Below are 18,853 nucleotides of genomic sequence, written 5' to 3' on the forward strand. Positions count from 1 at the left end.
ACATGTACACGAAGCATTGTAAAATTACATAAACCAGTCAAGTACTCTTTCCAACCAATGGTCTATCTTTCAGGCATAAACCATCCAAGTAGTTTATTCAACCAATGGTCTATCTTTCAGGCATATACCAACCAAGTAGTGTATTCAACCAATGGTCTATCTTTCAGGCATATACCAACCAAGCAGTGTATTCAACCAATGGTCTATCTTTCAGGCATAAACCAACCAAGTAGTGTATTCAACCAATGGTCTATCTTTCAGGCATATACCAACCAAGTAGTGTATTCAACCAATGGTCTATCTTTCAGGCATAAACCAACCAAGTAGTGTATTCAACCAATGGTCTATCTTTCAGGCATATACCAACCAAGTAGTGTATTCAACCAATGGTCTATCTTTCAGGCATATACCAACCAAGCAGTGTATTCAACCAATGGTCTATCTTTCAGGCATAAACCAACCAAGTAGTGTATTCAACCAATGGTCTATCTTTCAGACAAAAACCATCCAAGTACTCTCTCCCACCAATGGTCTATCTTTCAGACAAAAACCATCCAAGTACTCTCTCCAACCAGTGGTGTATCTCTCCGGCATAAACCATCCAATTTCTTTCTCCAACCAGTTGTCTATCTTTCAGGCATAAACCAGTCAAGTACTCTCTCCAACCAGTTGTCTATCTTTCAGGCATAAACCGTCCAAGTACTCTCTCCAACCAATGGTCTATCTTTCAGGCATAAACCATCCAAGTACTCTCTCCAACCAGTTGTCTATCTTTCAGACATAAACCATCCAAGTACTCTCTCCAACCAGTGGTGTATCTTTCAGGCATAAACCATCCAAGCACTCTCTCCAACCAATGGTCTATCTCTCAGGCATAAACCATCCAAGTATTCTCTCCAACCAGTGGTGTATCTTTCAGACATAAACCATCCAAGTACTCTCTCCAACCAGTTGTCTATCTTTCAGGCATAAACCATCCAAGCACTCTCTCCAACCAATGGTCTATCTTTCTGGCATAAACCATCCAAGTACTCTCTCCAACCAGTTGTCTATCTTTCAGACATAAACCATCCAAGTACTCTCTCCAACCAGTGGTGTATCTTTCAGGCATAAACCATCCAAGCACTCTCTCCAACCAATGGTCTATCTCTCAGGCATAAACCATCCAAGTATTCTCTCCAACCAGTGGTGTATCTTTAAGACATAAACCATCAAAGTACTCTCTCCAACCAGTTGTCTATCTTTCAGGCATAAACCAGTCAAGTACTCTCTCCAACCAATGGTCTATCTCTCAGGCATAAACCACCCAAGTATTCTCTCCAACCAGTGGTGTATCTTTCAGGCATAAACCACCCAAGTATTCTCTCCAACCAGTGGTCTATCTTTCAGGCATAAACCCTCCAAGTACTCTCTCCAACGAGTGGTCTATCTTTCAGGCATAAACCACCCAAGTACTCTCTCCAACGAGTGGTCTATCTTTCAGGCATAAACCACCCAAGTACTCTCTCCGACGAGTGGTCTTTCTTTCAGGCATAAACCATCCAAGTACTCTCTCCAACCAATGGTGTATCTTTCAGGCATTAACCATCCAAGTACTCTCTCCAACGAGTGGTCTTTCTTTCAGGCATAAACCACCCAAGTACTCTCTCCAAACAGTGGTCTATCTTTCAGGCATAAACCATCCAAGTACTCTCTCCAACCAAAGGTCAAATCACGACTATTCTTGTCGTAAGAGACGACTGACATGATTGCTGACTTGTTTGATGCATGTCATCATATTCCAATTGTGTAGATCGATGATCATGTTGAGAATTACTGGATTGTCTGGTCCAGACTAGAGTATTTACAGACTGCCGTCATATAACTAGAATATTGCTGTGTGCGGCGTTAAACAACAAGCAAACAAACAAACAAACCATGGTCTGCATTATCGGCATAAACCATTCAGATAATGTCTCCAACCAATGGTCTGCATTATCGGCATAAATTATCCAGATAATGTCTCCAACCGATGGTCTGCATTTCAGGCATAAACCATCCAGATAGTGTCTTCAACCAATGGTCTGCATTTCAGGCATAAACCATCGAGGTTAGATAAGATAGGATAAGATAATACTTTATTACCCAACTTGGGAATTTGGTTTACATTTAAGAAAAGCTCTTTGATACATGTAACAGAAATATACAGGTTAACATGAAATGTAAGAAGACATGAATGAACATAAAACAATGATAGCACTATGCATTGAAAAAGTATAATTTGAGTAATAAAAGATGAAAAGCTACTTATGAATAAAGGGCAGTGGGGTAGCCTTGTGGTTAAAATGTTTGCTCGTCAGACCGAAGACCTGAGTTTGAATCCCCACATGGTACAGTATGGTGGAATATTGCTAAAAGTGGCGTAAAACCATACTCACTCACTGACTCACTTATGAATAAAAGTGTATTACTTCTTTTAAAATGGTGGCGTTTTTACCAGAAACAAGATTAAAAGGATCATATTTATGTTGACATGACAGTAAGCCAAAAGAAGATTGAAAGACAACTTATGGATAAGAGTGTATGATGTTTTAGGAAGAAGCCTTATTTAACAGAAATATGATTTTATAATCTAATACTTAAGTCTTAATATGGGTTGTTTCCAAGACAACTACTGGTGGGAATGTAAGGGCCCTTTTGTGTTGAATCTTGTCCCCTGGAGTCTGCGACCAGAAGGGAGAAATGTGAAGGAATGGTTCAGATCATGCATTGAATCATTTACAATTTTGCTGACAAATTTAAAGCACAGTCTTCATTTTAAATATCAAGAGATACCAAAGCAGTTCCAGTTATTTTTGAACATATTCTAAAAATTATGTTTAATTTATTTTTGTTTTTTTTTCTGAAAGGGGACCATACCAACAATGAATAGAAAACAATAAGGTAGAGTGTACACAGCTTCTATAACATAATGTCATTAACATGGTATCTACATGATAAGATCTTAGTACTGTCTCCAACCAGTGGTCTTCCTTACTGATTTATCCACCTGAACCTACAATAACAGATCAGTGGAACTGCCTCATTTATTCGCAGTTAGATCTACAAAGATTCAGAGTGACAAAAAATGAAAACCACAAGACTAGGACACAAAGAATGACCTTAAGTTTCCAATACTCAACTTTCCCAGTAAGTCGAGCAATATTCCAGCAGCTCCAGCCTTCAAAGAGAGAATGAATTTCGCTCTTTAGTTGTTTAATAAAGGTTTAAACGTTCAAGGCCTCAGCAAAGCTTTCCAAAAGTGTTATGGTAGACATGTGGAGGACATTTTGAAATTTGACAAGACTGATGTCTTATTCCTTATTCCCAATTTCTACTTGTGTACACTCAACTTGTTTGTAAACAGCTGGCATTGTCACTATTTGATAGTGATTCATAAACACATGCTTATCTTTTTGCGAACCCCAAGTGCCATCCCTTTTGATAGTGACTCATAATCACATGCTCACCTTTCACATACACCTGGTATAGTCACAATTATGTTTCATAATATTGCCCTTGAGACTGGTGTCCATATGTGTTTGTGTTCTTGAGACTGGTGTCTATGTGTTTGTGTTCTTGAGACAGGTGTCCATATGTGTTTGTGTTCTTGAGACAGGTGTCCATGTGATGATGTTCTTGAGACAGGTGTCTATGTGTTTGTGTCCTGAGACAGGTGTCCATATGTTTGTGTTCTTGAGACAGGTGTCCATGTGATGATGTTCTTGAGACAGGTGTCCATGTGTTTGTGTTCTTGAGACAGGTATCTATGTGATGATGTTCTTGAGACAGGTGTCCATGTGATGATGTTCTTGAGACAGGTGTCCATGTGTTTGTGTTCTTGAGACTGGTGTCCATGTGATGATGTTCTTGAGACAGGTGTCCATGTGATGATGTTCTTGAGACAGGTGTCCATGTGTGTTCTTGAGACAGGTGTCCATGTGGTGATGTTCTTGAGACAGGTGTCTATGTGTTTGTGTTCTTGAGACAGGTGTCCATATGTGTTTGTGTTCTTGAGACTGGTATGTTTGGGTTTGTGTTCTTGTGACAGGTGTCCATGTGTTTGTGTTCTTGAGACTGGTGTCCATGTGTTTGTGTTCTTGTGACAGGTGTCCATGTGATGATGTTCTTGAGACAAGTGTCTTTGTGTTTGTGTTCTTGAGACAGGTGTGTATGTGTTTGTGTTCTTGAGACAGGTGTCCATGTGATGATGTTCTTGTGACAGGTGTCCATGTGATGATGTTCTTGAGACAGGTGTCCATGTGTGTTCTTGAGACAGGTGTCCATATGTGTTTGTGTTCTTGAGACTGGTGTCCATGTGATGATGTTCTTGAGACTGGTGTCCATGTGTGTTCTTGAGACAGGTGTCCATGTGAGGATGTTCTTGAGACAGGTGTCCATGTGATGATGTTCTTGAGACAGGTGTCCATGTGTTTGTGTTCTTGAGACAGGTATCTATGTGATGATGTTCTTGAGACAGGTGTCCATGTGATGATGTTCTTGAGACAGGTGTCTATGTGTTTGTGTTCTTGAGACAGGTGTCCATATGTTTGTGTTCTTGAGACAGGTGTGTATGTGTTTGTGTTCTTGAGACAGGTGTCCATATGTTTGTGTTCTTGAGACAGGTGTCCATATGTTTGTGTTCTTGAGACATGTGTCTATGTGTTTGTGTTCTTGAGACTGGTGTCAATATGTGTTTGTGTTCTTGAGACAGGTGTCCATGTGATGATGTTCTTGAGACAGGTGTCCATATGTGTTTGTGTTCTTGAGACAGGTGTCTATGTGTTTGTGTTCTTGAGACAGGTGTCTTTGTGTTTGTGTTCTTGAGACAGGTGTCTATGTGTTTGTGTTTTTGAGACAGGTGTCCATGTGATGATGTTCTTGAGACAGGTGTCTATGTGTTTGTGTTCTTGAGACAGGTGTCCATGTGATGATGTTCTTGAGACAGGTGTCCATGTGTTTGTGTTCTTGAGACTGGAGTCCATGTGTTTGTGTTCTTGAGACTGGTGTCTATGTGTTTGTGTTCTTGAGACTGGTGTCCATATGTGTTCTTGAGACAGGTGTCCATGTGTTGATGTTCTTGAGACAAGTGTCCATGTGTGTTCTTCAGACTGGTGTCCATGTGATGATGTTCTTGAGACAGGTGTCCATGTGTTTGTGTTCTTGAGACTGGTGTCCATGTGTGTTTGTGTTCTTGAGACAGGTGTCCATGTGATGATGTTCTTGTGACAGGTGTCCATGTGATGATGTTCTTGAGACAGGTGTCTATGTGTTTGTGTTCTTGAGACTGGTGTCCATGTGTGTTCTTGAGACAGGTGTCTATGTGTTTGTGTTCTTGAGACTGGAGTCCATGTGTTTGTGTTCTTGAGAGTGGTGTCTTTGTGTTTGTGTTCTTGAGACAGGTGTCTTTGTGTTTGTGTTCTTGTGACAGGTGTCTTTGTGTTTGTGTTCTTGAGACAGGTGTCCATGTGTTTGTGTTCTTGAGACAGGTGTGTATTTTCTGGTGTTTTTGACAGTTAGGTTGATTAATTATGTTTCAAAGACCTATTTTGATTAGCTCTTACATATATTTACACAATGTATGTGTCTGCTAAACATAGACAACAACATTGTGTGTAGTTGTCTCAGACAGTGAGTTATGAATGCTTTCATGTTTTGTTTTTTTATTTAAAAATAATATATATGATACAAGAAAGGCCATATAATTTCAGTAAAATCTGTAATTCTACGCATTTATGAAATGTCAACATTTGTTTTAACTTGAAAAGACAAGATATGCTTTTCTGTGCATTGGACATTATTTCCCTATTGACATAATGATATGATGAAATGTTTTTATAGGCATTATGTGAACAAGGATAAATCCATTTTTGGCCAGTATTTGACAAAAAGATTGACTTTCATAACAGAGATGCAGTTTATTATCAATGAGTGTAACCATGGTAACACAGTATCATTTAATGTCATATGTGTCAAGATTTCAGCTCTAAAATATGATACACTTGTTCAGTTTTTGTATTCATGTCGTGTTCTGAAGTGTATAACAAAATAATACGTGATCTGTGTATTTTTAAGAAGATTTTGAATATTTGCAAATGATGACATGTAAAGCAAGTCACATTGATATTTCCAGTAATGATCTCATCTGTTCAGTTAAAGATAAATGTGAGGAGGTTAGGCTTGTAGGCAATCAATGTTGCTCCTAATCTTCCGGCATGTGGATTTTACATGCTGCCTTACATCTACGAAGTAAAAGAGAATATGAAAATGGTTTATCTGAAAGTCATCAATATAATATAGTCCAGCTTCTCTGGTAATGCTTTGGGTTGATTTAGAAACAAGCACTGGGCTTTGATCAATAACTGTGTGTCTTTGGGGGAAATCGACAACATGAGATATGCGCCACTGCAATTCTGGTACACATTATGTATTAGTTTCATGATAGTTTGAGCCAGAACAAACATTTCATTATGATAATTAGTTAATATATGTTATGAAGTCAAATATTGGGGTCATTTATGGACAAGCAGCTGATGTTCCTGATGTAGTAATTTCATTAATGATTAATTATAATGCTGTGTATATGTTGCTCTGTGGTGAATCTGATTAGGAATTGAGAATTTGTGCATGTTATAAATGTCAAAGTGTCTTTTTCAAAAGAAATAGAAATTCCATATGTGAGGAAAATGTTTTGCTGATATTTCATTCAGATTGGCTGAAATGCATGTTCATTTAACCTTCCTTTGTCAATAGAAGACATTCCGGTAATGGTGAAACTTGAAATGAAGTTTTTGTTTAAGAATGAGTTATTTTGTCAGGTGTCAGAAATGGATTCTTGTGAATATCAGAATATCTGTTTGATAGACGGCTATGTGCAAGCACCAAGGAAGGCTGCCTTATCGATAGAATCTCATATAGGATATGACAGCAAATATGAATATCAATACCTGGGAATAAATTGTATTGGCACATTCACACAGTTAGTAATGGTTCGCAAAGACTGTTATCTATTCTTATATAGGAATTACTATGATAAGTTTTGTCACATTTCACGTTTCATTGTTTCATGGAATGTCATGGTGTAATTACAATGGCAGAAGAATTTGGCAGCATTTTGGATGGAACTCATTGGTCTGATGTTTTCAGAAATACTGATAAACCAGAGCATCCCATTCCTTGTAATCTGTTCAAGGAATATAGTGACTCTATCGTCACCACCACCTCCGCATTGCTCGTCTGTTGTTATTACAAATTAGAATCCATCTCTCACTCAAACGATCGTCACATTTGGGCCAAGTTCCAATTTGTGTATACAGCTCTCTTCATGCTGGGATGTATATGAAATGTCCATGATATGACATTAGAATTGACGTATTTCATCCCCTGATTTCTTGAGCTCTTTGCATCATGATCAGTACTGAAAGGGTAACAGGCCATCTCGCTCAACCAGGGAATTGATGACATAGCAAGAGAGTTTCTTGTGATGAATGATTAAACATGTAATGATGTTTGGTCGTTGTCGTCCTGTGTTTGTGTACGGGGTATGTGTGTTGTAATTACAGTAAACTACGGTTATAACACAAAGGGACCACTAATTTTAGTTCGTAATAACCATAGTTTGATATAAGTATATATACAGTATATATACATCAAATGGCTGGGACTAAAAAATAAGCTTGTTATATCGGTAAATTCGTTATAAGAGTGTTCGTTATAAAAGTAGTTTACTGTACATGTATGCTGTAGCATTTCTGAAAGGAAAATATTATTTTGGCTATATTGTCTTTTGATATATTATATATTGCCAACAAACTTTTGTAGACCTATCAAGTCTTTGAAAGGCATTTAGAAGTGATACACAAAAGGAAGAATTTATAACTTCTTTACTATGAGGAACACTTGTTGGTCTTAACACTGCATGTTGCTGATGGTCTTGTTGTACATGTACTTGTTGATGGATGTTGCTGCATCTTCTCCATGTTGATGTTGTGTCAAGTCTTTGAAAGGGATTTACAAGGGATACACATAAGGAAGAGAATTGAGTGTTGCTATCAATAAAGAAGTTGACATCCATAAAATCTCTTCCTTTTGTAGACTTGCTTGGAAATTCGGATAAATTGTTTACAATTATCGTATGAGAGATGAGCTGAGGCACTGGTTGATATCCCGAGTGTCTCAGATTCAGGAATCCTGCCTACTTGACACAATCTGAAAAAAACAACACCCCAAAACAACCCCCTCTGCTACAACTGAGGCAAGTACATTTCAATCAGAAATATGCATTTTGTATAGTTTAAGATATGTTTGCAACTTGTTATGATTTTTTTAATATGTTTAAGGATGGCCTCCATGGTCTAGTGGTAGAGCGTCCACCCGGAGAGAGGAAGGTCCGTGGTTCGATCCCCGACCACGTCATACCAAAAGACATTAAAAGATGGTACTTGTTGTTACCCTGTCTGACGCTCGGCATTAAGGGGCTAAAACAAGGACTGGTCGGCTCGGAGTCAGTATACTGTGTCTGAGTGGGGTATTTATGTTAAACTGCGTCATGGTATCTCAGTGAGCTAGCACTATAATCGGCATCAGTCCGGACTACTACAAGCAGCCACACACACACATACACGTGCATGCACATCGCTATATAAGTGCAATAATCTTGGACGCGACGTTAAACGCCATTTCACCTCACCTCACCTCACCTCACCTTGAATATGTTTAAAAGAGTCCTATTGAAAGAAGTGTCCTCATAGATTCATGCAGCATACGACAAAACTCCCCTTGACTCGCACTGTTCCTCTTGGAAGTCTTCCTTGAGCCCTAAGATTTAAAGACTTGGACCGATCCTGGGGAATGGAAGTCCTCAGTGACACATTTTTGTTGCAAAATTTAGCTTGGTATTAGGTAGGTGGTCACAAGGGTTGCTTGGAACCAATAGTACTGGGGTCAGTGACCTAACCCTGACATTGGTTAGTATAATCCTCATCAAAACATGCAGGCAACATTAACCTTGCTCTCCTCAATCCAATACCCATCACATGTGTTTCCATGGGTGTCTGTCTCTCACCTGTAAACTTTCTCATATTTAATATCTCCCCTATTACAAAAACAAGGTAAACAATTGTGGGGATGAGGTTGTTTCTGTATGTCGTAACCCTTCACATTGTTTCAGGATGTCGTAACCTTTGAGGTTGTTTCTGGATGTCGTAACCTTTGAGGTTGTTTCTGGATGTCGTAACCCTTGAGTTGTTTCATGATACTGCAACCCTTGAGGTTGTTTCAGGATGTCGTAACCCTTGAGGTTGTTTCAGGATGTCGTAACCTTTGAGGTTGTTTCTGGATGTCGTAACCCTTGAGTTGTTTCATGATACTGCAACCCTTGAGGTTGTTTCAGGATGTCGTAACCCTTGAGGTTGTTTCAGGATGTCGTAACCATTGAGGTTGTTTCTGGATGTCGTAACCATTGAGGTTGTTTCTGGATGTCATAACCCTTGACGTTGTTTCTGGATGTCAGAACCCTTGAGTTGTTTCTGGATGTTGCAACCCTTGAGGTTGTTTCAGGATGTCATAACCCTTGAGGTTGTTTCAGGATGTCGTAACCATTGAGGTTGTTTCTGGATGTCATAACCCTTGACGTTGTTTCTGGATGTCGTAACCCTTGAGTTGTTTCATGATACTGCAACCCTTGAGGTTGTTTCAGGATGTCGTAACCATTGAGGTTGTTTCTGGATGTCGTAACCATTGAGGTTGTTTCAGGATGTCGTAACCTTTGAGGTTGTTTCTGGATGTCGTAACCCTTGAGTTGTTTCATGATACTGCAACCCTTGATGTTGTTTCAGGATGTCGTAACCATTGAGGTTGTTTCTGGATGTCGTAACCATTGAGGTTGTTTCTGGATGTCATAACCCTTGACGTTGTTTCTGGATGTCAGAACCCTTGAGTTGTTTCTGGATGTTGCAACCCTTGAGGTTGTTTCACGTTGTCATAACCCATAAGGTTGTTTCTGAATGTCGTAAGCCTTGAGGTTGTTCCTGAATGTTGTAACCCTTGAGGTTGTTTCAGGTTGTCGAAACCCTTGAGATTGTTTCAGGTTGTTTTAACCCTTGAGATTGTTTCTGGATGTCGTAAGCCTTAAGGTTGTTTCTGGATGTCGTAACCCTTGAGGTTGTTTCTGGATGTTGTAACCCTTTAGGTTGTTTCTGGATGTCGTAACCCTTGAGGTTGTTTCTGGATGTTGTAACCCTTGAGGTTGTTTCTGGATGTTGTAACCCTTGAGGTTGTTTCAGGATGTTGTAACCCTTGAGATTGTTTCACGTTGTCATAACCCATAAGGTTGTTTCTGAATGTCGTAAGCCTTGAGGTTGTTCCTGAATGTCGTAACACTTGAGGTTGTTTCAGGTTGTCGTAACCCTTGAGATTGTTTCTGGATGTTGTAACCCTTGAGATTGTTTCTGGATTTTGTAACCCTTGAGGTTGTCAATGGATGTCGTAACGCTTGGGATTGTTTCACGTTGTCATAACCCATAAGGTTGTTTCTGAATGTCGTAAGCCTTGAGGTTGTTCCTGAATGTTGTAACCCTTGAGGTTGTTTCAGGTTGTCGAAACCCTTGAGATTGTTTCAGGTTGTTTTAACCCTTGAGATTGTTTCTGGATGTCGTAAGCCTTAAGGTTGTTTCTGAATGTCGTAACCCTTGAGGTTGTTTCAGGTTGTCGTAACCCTTGAGATTGTTCCTGAATGTCGTAACCCTTGAGGTTGTTTCTGGATGTCGTAACCCTTGAGATTGTTCCTGAATGTCGTAACCCCTGAGATTGTTCCTGAATGTCGTAACCCTTGAGATTGTTCCTGAATGTCGTAACCCTTTAGATTGTTCCTGAATGTCGTTACCCTTGAGGTTGTTTCTGGATGTCGTAACCCTTGAGATTGTTTCTGGTTGTTTCAACCCTTGAGATTGTTTCTGGACGTTGTAACACTTGAGGTTGTTTCTGGATGTCGTAACCCTTGAGATTGTTTCTGGTTGTTTTAACCCTTGAGATTGTTTCTCGATGTAGTAACCCTTGAGGTTGTTTCCAATTTGTACAGGTCAGTGTTGACAACCGCTAAAGGCAGCCTTTTCATATAATTCCAGTCCTACCACAATATTTAAGTAAAAAAAACATGCAAGTGTTAAATAGAAAATTGTCTTAAGTCTTGGTCATGTGATCACTTTCATAACATTTCCTAGAAGGTTGGCTCACTTCCAACTTTTGTAGATGTTGTCCTAAATGGGCCCGGATCATATTGCCCTTAAGCAAAGAGTACAAAATAAAACGCTGACAATTGAAAAGTACTTATTTTGATTATTGCTTTGTTGGTATTTATTGATTCTGTTTCAGAATGTTGGTTTTGGATATTGACATCAAATCAACTCTGAGAAAATGTCTTCTTTTTTTGTATTTCATCTCCTGCCTTTGGCATTTTGACCCCAAAATACATTCAACAAGAAATTAGATTTCTAGCCTAACTAACAAAAAAAACACAAAAAAACCTTGCTTGAATTCTTCTGTCCCGTAGGAAATCTTCACATATCAAGTGACTCACTGTCCAGAATATGATAGTATTAATTGCTATCTCTGCATTTGGTTTGGAGTTGCAGAAAAACAATACAATTTATTTTTCGGTTTTATTTATTTCAATGAAAATGCCTCAAGGTAAAAAATTTATCGGTGATATTCTGATATTTGGGACTTCAACTTAAAATAACAATTTGTACAGTTGTGTTCCAAATTCTGATTTTAATTATACGATGACTTCTCTTGAAGGCTTATCAGAGACATGGCGTGGAGTACTTGGGGGACACAGCTGGGACAGGAGGGGATTGATTATTGTCCAAGGGCCTCATTGTCCCGCCTGTCAATCAACAGCCAAGAAATGACAACCAGTTGGGTTACACAACAGGGCATTTACCTCAAATACATGCTGATTAGCTGACTAGAGGATTCATTAAATGATGGTTATGAAATGTGAAAATTAGCTTATTTTTTTGTTTTCATTTATTTAAATAAATATGTTGTTTTATTGCAGATATAACTTTTAGGGGAAAGGCTTCAATATTTTTCAGTTATATGAACTGAATTGACAAATAATTAACGTGTGATTTATTCTATTTGGAGTATGTCTTTATTTAGCCACATCGCAAACTGGAAATGTTTAAAAACAACTGTGTAAATTATTTGCCATCAATATCCAGAAGTATTAAAATACTGGAAAATATTTCCGACAAATCTAACTAATTCATGACAAGATGTTCAGAAACTATCACTAACTTGATGATACATACACTAAGGCATTGAAAAATGCCATGCTATGTTGAAAATGACATGTTTATTAAAAATTGATCTTCAGCATACTGGTTTTAGCAGTATTGGGAGAGCAGATCCTCGAATGCACACATGCAACATGTCACCAATTTCATTGATCATCAAGCTATTCCTATTATATACACTTGTGATAGTGTGTCCAATTTCAATCAATTTCGCCAAGCATGTCGATACAAGAATGTCAATTACAGCTGCACGCTGCTGAAAGATGGGCCCACCAAATGGTGTATTTTAATTTTCTGCACAGGATGATTAGAAGGAAAGGGTATTATTTAATTCAAGATGTTGCCCCTTCCTCATAATAGTGAAACTGGACATCAATCAACAGGCCCCCCAGCAGGTTCCCCCTGTTGCCCTGGTAACAGGCTAAAAATAGCCAAACATTGTGGACACTCACACTGACCTTCTAATGCCAGTTTCCAAATTTCATTGACTGACCCACCATGCAATTAGAGAAGACCAATTTCTCTTAACGAAGATGGAGAGGAAATATCACACAAATGTCACTTAAAAAACCCTGCTTATATATGTTAAGGTTGAGGGAATCCTATTATGATGAAAATAGTCTTTTAGAATATTGCTGATATATTTTACATGTGACAAGATTTGACTTTTCTAGATAATAGATACCTGATTCATTTTAATAAATGTAATATTTTCATAATATTGACATTATGGAAAAAAAAAAAAGTTCACAAGAAATGAAATATATATTAATTTTAAATTTTTATTTATTGAATGAATACCAATGAGGAATGAAGTATTTAAGATTTGCTGAGATAAAATATAATTGAACCTCTTTTGATTCCTAGTTTCCATATGTACAAGGGAAGATATAACAGGGTAAGATACATTGTCCTAGTTGGGATATATTAGCCATTCATTCATGTTAATTTGTCTGTATTATTCGTTACAGGCCCTGAACATGTATGGGCAAGTGTTATTGGTTTATTGCATGTCACCAGCTGATATGTACAATGATTCATTGATTTCTTTCCTGAGTCTGTTCATAGCTGTTCAGCGTAGGAAAACATCGTTCATTATCCTTCATTGAAAACTGTTTTCTTATCTTGCATGAAGTATGGCTTTCCTCCCAGATTGAAGTCTTTACAATGAAATCTGTTGTTTCTATATGTGGAGAAAGGGACAAAAATAGAGCTTGTTTATTTTACCTTAATTCAATTCCTCAATTATTGATACTCTGAAATAATAAAGAAATCTAAATGGAAATTGTTGATACTTTGACGAATAATTGACACAAGCTTTGTTACGCATTGATTGTTACAGAATCTACAAATCAATAAAATGATATGTCTATCATATCATGTGCACAAATTTCACGATGAATTGCTGCGACATTCAATCATGACCCCACAACTTGTTGGCATATATTGTCTCTTGTTCATTTCAAAAGTGAAATAGTCAGCAAGCGTATATTGCAATCAATCACTTGTCACATGACGCAGGTGAGACCGGCCTGGCAGGTTATATAGTGTTAGTTATATGGAAATCAGTCATTGTACACTGACAGCATGGTAGAAGGACGTCAAGCATGGCAACAAAACATGTTTGACACACAGAAAAAATAATATTGTTGGCCCCAGTGTTGACGAAATCAGAGACCGGTATTTGGGAATATCTAAACGAGATCTGACCTCATTCAAATAAAATGGGACTTCCTTGTCAGTTATTATATATTACACTCCAAAATTGATTATTGTCTTATCATAAGATAGGCCGTGGACTTATATGTAGAGATTAGAAAGGTTTTGTCCTTGCCCTCGTAAACAGCCTTTGTACACCTTTGATAGCATGGTGGCTTTTCTGTTACATTGGGACTTGTATATAAAGAATTTATGACAGATATAATGATTGAATGGTTGACCGGTCCTATTATTAAATAATATATGTCATTTGATATGTTATGTTATTGTTAAGAGTGAAAAGCATTGGTTAGTTAACCCAATTTTGCTGAATCAAATTGTATGTTTCATGTGTTGGTTATGCATTTTCATATTTGAATTAATTGTCGGTTTATGAAATATAAAAACTCATGTAGAGTCGTAGGGTTGTATCTTGTTCAATATCAGAAAGGAAATCAATTTTACATTAAAATCTTCTTGTACTAGGATTTGTGTGAAGTAATAAAATTGTTAATTTATCAAAATAATTGGCAAATGAATGTCCTTGAGCTTATGGATCCAATTCCGGACATATAATCACTCGGAATCACTAGCTCAAGTCTTCAGATGAGCTCTGAATGTGTGTAAAATTATTCTTGCTAGTTACACAGTCTCTCAGCTGACCTAAATTTCTGGAATCCTATCCTTCTACAAGTAGATGAATATTCTTCATTATTAGGCAAATCAATGTAAACTTACTTTTTTAATCTCAAAATATATGTATTTTTGGCCCAGGTAGTCCTGATGTCAAAGATGTATCAAAATAGTATTCAGACCAAAATTAGTTGATTTTGAGCTGTTCTGAAAATAATGATATATTAGGGAATGTATCCCAGTTTTGTTGTTATAGAGAGGAGTTACATATATATTCTTTGTAGCCTTTGTGGTTCTGATGTTTAGAATTTCTCATTCTTTTGTATATTTAAGCTTTTGTGTCTTATTCATCATGCACAAGGAAGAAATAAGCCGTGTGTTAATCTAATGTGAATATATTTTAGTCAAACATCAATATTTGCTGTCGTGTATGACAGAAATAAAGAAATTTATTACTTTGATCTTTGAGTCACTGTGCAGTCAATTATTTCTGTTACTGAACGGCCATGTTCGTAGTTTATAGGAATATATTAGTCTTGTGGGTCAAATTACATTATTAAAAAATTACCCAGACTTGGATAAGCAACTGATAAAATTCACTTGTTGATTCGATTAAAGCCCTCAACATTTTCAAACGTTGTAATTCATTCCTCAAGCTCTATAAACATGTTACATTTAGAGTTTATATGATTGACGCATACTCTTACAAATTTAATATTTTTGAAGATCAAAATAAAATCAGATTGTTCAGAATATAAGATAATTTTATATTGTATATGTTGATCAATAGGATCAATATTCTTATCATTTTGCAATGAATAGTGTTGACTTTATGACTGATCGCAGCAAAACATGGTTAATTTATTATTTGAAAATTCAATTATTGCTAAATGAGATGTTGTTTATTTTTAAATCATGGTGGTTTGCGTCTTTTGTGGACTACATTGTCTCCATTGATTTAACGTCATGTTGCATCCTCAGACACTTGGGCTTAATTTCATCATTCCATGAACCTTTGACCGACGCGAGGAGAGCAGATCGAGCTGAGAACGCGAGTAGAGTAAGACTGTTCCTATGTAAACATGGCTGTTGAAATTTATCGGCCAGGATTGTAAGTACGATAATATACCGTCCACAAACTGCTATGAAGAAGACGCATGACCAATCATGCACAAAAGCTATTAAACATTGTTCGAGCCCTCCACCGAATGTTTCTGAAAGAGAATAAAATAACCCGGCTTTCTATTGTAATAATATTGTAATGATGGTCTTTGAAATTATTTTGACAGGGCTGACAGAAAGTATTAATGGTTGTATTATTGATAGTATATCATTCTAGATTGTGCATGTTAGGGTATCTCGTTTGCCATGGGAATTTTCTAAGCATAGGCAATCCCTTTTGTCTTGATCTTATCCCTTATTAATTGTTTGTGTTGTCATGTGACGTTTAAACAGTATGATAAGTCATGTGACATGTATTTGTTTATTTCAATGTTTGAATATTTTGTTAGGTGATATGTCTTGTGTATCCAAGAATTAAGAGTTATGTGAAGCTTTTTGCTTGAAATTGGATTTTGTTTGTTTGGAATATCATTTTCCTTCCTGTCAGCAGAACTAAGTAGGTCTTGGCTGAAACAACTGTTTATACAAGTCAAACCTTTCAAATATGTTTTCAAGAGACGTTAAACATGCATTTGAACATCTTCAGTTTTAATATGCAATTCATATTTGAAGAATTATATCTGTTACATAATATCTATATATTGCAAGAAAATAGCTGCAATGAATCAATATACATTGCACATTAATTTTGTGATGGAGCATTGACATTAGTCCTGCACCATGACTGTGGAATTTATTTATTTTATGAAAATACAACAATCGAGATATGTATATAAAAGCAAGTGTAGCCAGCTCTATTCCACATTAGCATCAGGAAAATTAGTTGTTTAATTATAGAGTTGAGAAGGGTATTGTGTAATATAAGATTTCATAGACTAGATGTTAGTCTACGTTGACATGTTATGTCATTTTACAAGATGTGTTCATAAAATAGTATGTAGTGAAAATGTGCAATGGATTGTTTGTGCAAAGTCCTGAAGACTAATTATGTTAATTATTGCCTCCTGACGTTGATTAATTAGATTCCAATAACAGCATGGTAGACCCTAAAGCATTATCCGCCTTGTCGTTTACTTGACATGTAATTACTATGAAAGGATCGCATTGATGGACACATCAAGGGTGTATGTTTCATGTTATTAACGACATGCTGTAATTCTTTGTCGATTGTATGTCTATAGCATAGCTATAGAGCCTCTGCAAGACAAAGTGTAGAACGTGTTTTGTTTCTTAGAGGGAGTAGTATTTTACCACTACGATTCAGTATAAAGCTCAACACAACTATTAAAAATCTCTTATTGACCTGGTGTACCAATTAGTCTCTAGTTTAAAGGAATTTCTATGTCAATATGCTAAGAGACATGAAAACAAACTAACACAATGTCACATCTTATTTGTGGTTTATTTTATCAAAACAAACATAAAAATGATATAAAACTACAAACAAATAGATATTACGAAATATGCAAAATTTTCAATCAAACACAATTTTTGCATTTTTGCTCTTATATTTTGTGCCAATACTGAGTTGGATCATGCATAACAAGCCTCAGCATGTCATCACCATAAGTGTGATTCAGATACTACCACAACAAGTAAATAACATCAATTATTTATATATTATGTATTTAGTGTAGTTAGGATATTTGCTGAATATATTATAGATTATTAATTATGTGTTAAAAAATCAATTCCAGTAGGTCATGAGTTCAATGTCTGCTGTAAGGCACTGAGAAGTGAAAAAACATGACTGGTTCAGATGGAGTGGTTAAAAAATGGACAGTTATTTGCTATTAAAATATTCATATTACTTGTGGGTTTCCATGATACCAAACTACTCATTTGGCATCAGTGGGTCGATTCATGACATCAGCATGGTCGACAAGCATTGGTGGAGGTGTTGTTTGACGCCGCCAGTTTAACGTTGTATGGCTGAAGTTGCCGACACGCTTGTGTATGTAAGATTCACTTGCAAGTAGATCTAATTGGTATTGATTAATCCTACAATCCCAGCACTGGTATGTGTGCGGGAAACTGTGGTCCAAGGGACATAACTCAAGCTTGGCTTGACTGCAGAGTACATGATCAAGGCTAGGATGGATGTTTTGATTGAAACACTGAATCTGTATGATAGAGGATGGTTAGCAGGTTTTTTTGCTGAATTTAATTTTTTTTTTTACTTGTTGTTAGTGTATGAGAAGAGCTGTTGAGTGGATTGTGCCCATACAACAGTTATACAAGAATAACTCTCCTTGAGGGGACTTCCAGGGCTGTTGTTTGCTGACAGAGCAACCTCAGAACTATGAACATGAAATGTATGAAAATCTGCATGAATTAAAAAAATATATATTTCAAAACCAAAAAAACACGACAAGGCTCATCATTCACCTGATGAAGGAGTAAGCATATGCCCCGAAACGTTGTGTTCCTCATGATAAAGAAGTTGACATCCATATAGTCTCTTCCTTAAGTGTCATATATCTGTTCCCCGACCCTGTTGATATTACTCAGTGATGACTACACTGACCATTGGTTCAGCTGCACTATGTCTGCTATTACAGAGTATCGTGACCTTGTGATCAACATCACACGCACGTATGTATGTCCAAATCCAGAGCATAAAATGACTCTACTTTCTCTTCAGAAATATAAGGAACTTGCCCAGCCTACTTTCTCAGCATGGAAGATGGAGGAAATGAGATTGAGGTGGTGGTCCAGAGCGTCCTCGCGCCGGGGTGTCCCCAGGGGCGGTTCCCACTGCAGGTCCCCAGCAACATCTCCGTGGAGGGGCTGATGCGACGGGTGTGCAAGGACGCCAATGTGCCGCTGTTGCCACACTACGTGTTGAAGAACGCCAGGAATGAGGTGCTCCCCTCCCTGGAGACGTTGAACAACTTGGATGTGATCAACGGCAGTGTGTTACACTGGGACGATGACGGTAGGTGTAGAGGTTGAATAACTTGGAGGTGATCAACGGCAGTCTGTTACACTGAGCGATGGTGGTAGGTGTAGAGTTTGAATAACTTGGATGTGATCAACGGCAGTGTGTTACACTGGGACGATGACGGTAGGTGTAGAGGTTG

The 18,853-nt window shown here is 37.5% G+C and overlaps 1 protein-coding gene across 3 annotated transcripts in view; it reads left to right on the top strand.

Annotated features, from left to right (window-relative positions):
- LOC124116889 (ectonucleoside triphosphate diphosphohydrolase 1-like) overlaps positions 1-18,853 on the top strand; it is a 51,316-nt gene that overhangs the window by 12,456 nt on the left and 20,007 nt on the right. For 2 of the 3 annotated variants that reach the window (XM_046478489.2, XM_046478498.2), the window contains exon 2: positions 18,415-18,708. In XM_046478489.2, the coding sequence (XP_046334445.2) occupies positions 18,450-18,708 (259 nt within the window). In that variant the 5' untranslated portion in view covers positions 18,415-18,449. Of the gene's footprint in view, positions 1-18,414; positions 18,709-18,793; positions 18,838-18,853 lie in introns of all 3 variants that reach the window. The other variant, XM_048393510.1, reaches the window with a different exon arrangement.

This window comes from Haliotis rufescens, unplaced genomic scaffold, assembly GCF_023055435.1.
Source record: "Haliotis rufescens isolate VD_foot unplaced genomic scaffold, xgHalRufe1.0.p SCAF_12, whole genome shotgun sequence".
NCBI classification, from domain to species: Eukaryota; Metazoa; Mollusca; class Gastropoda; order Lepetellida; family Haliotidae; genus Haliotis; species Haliotis rufescens.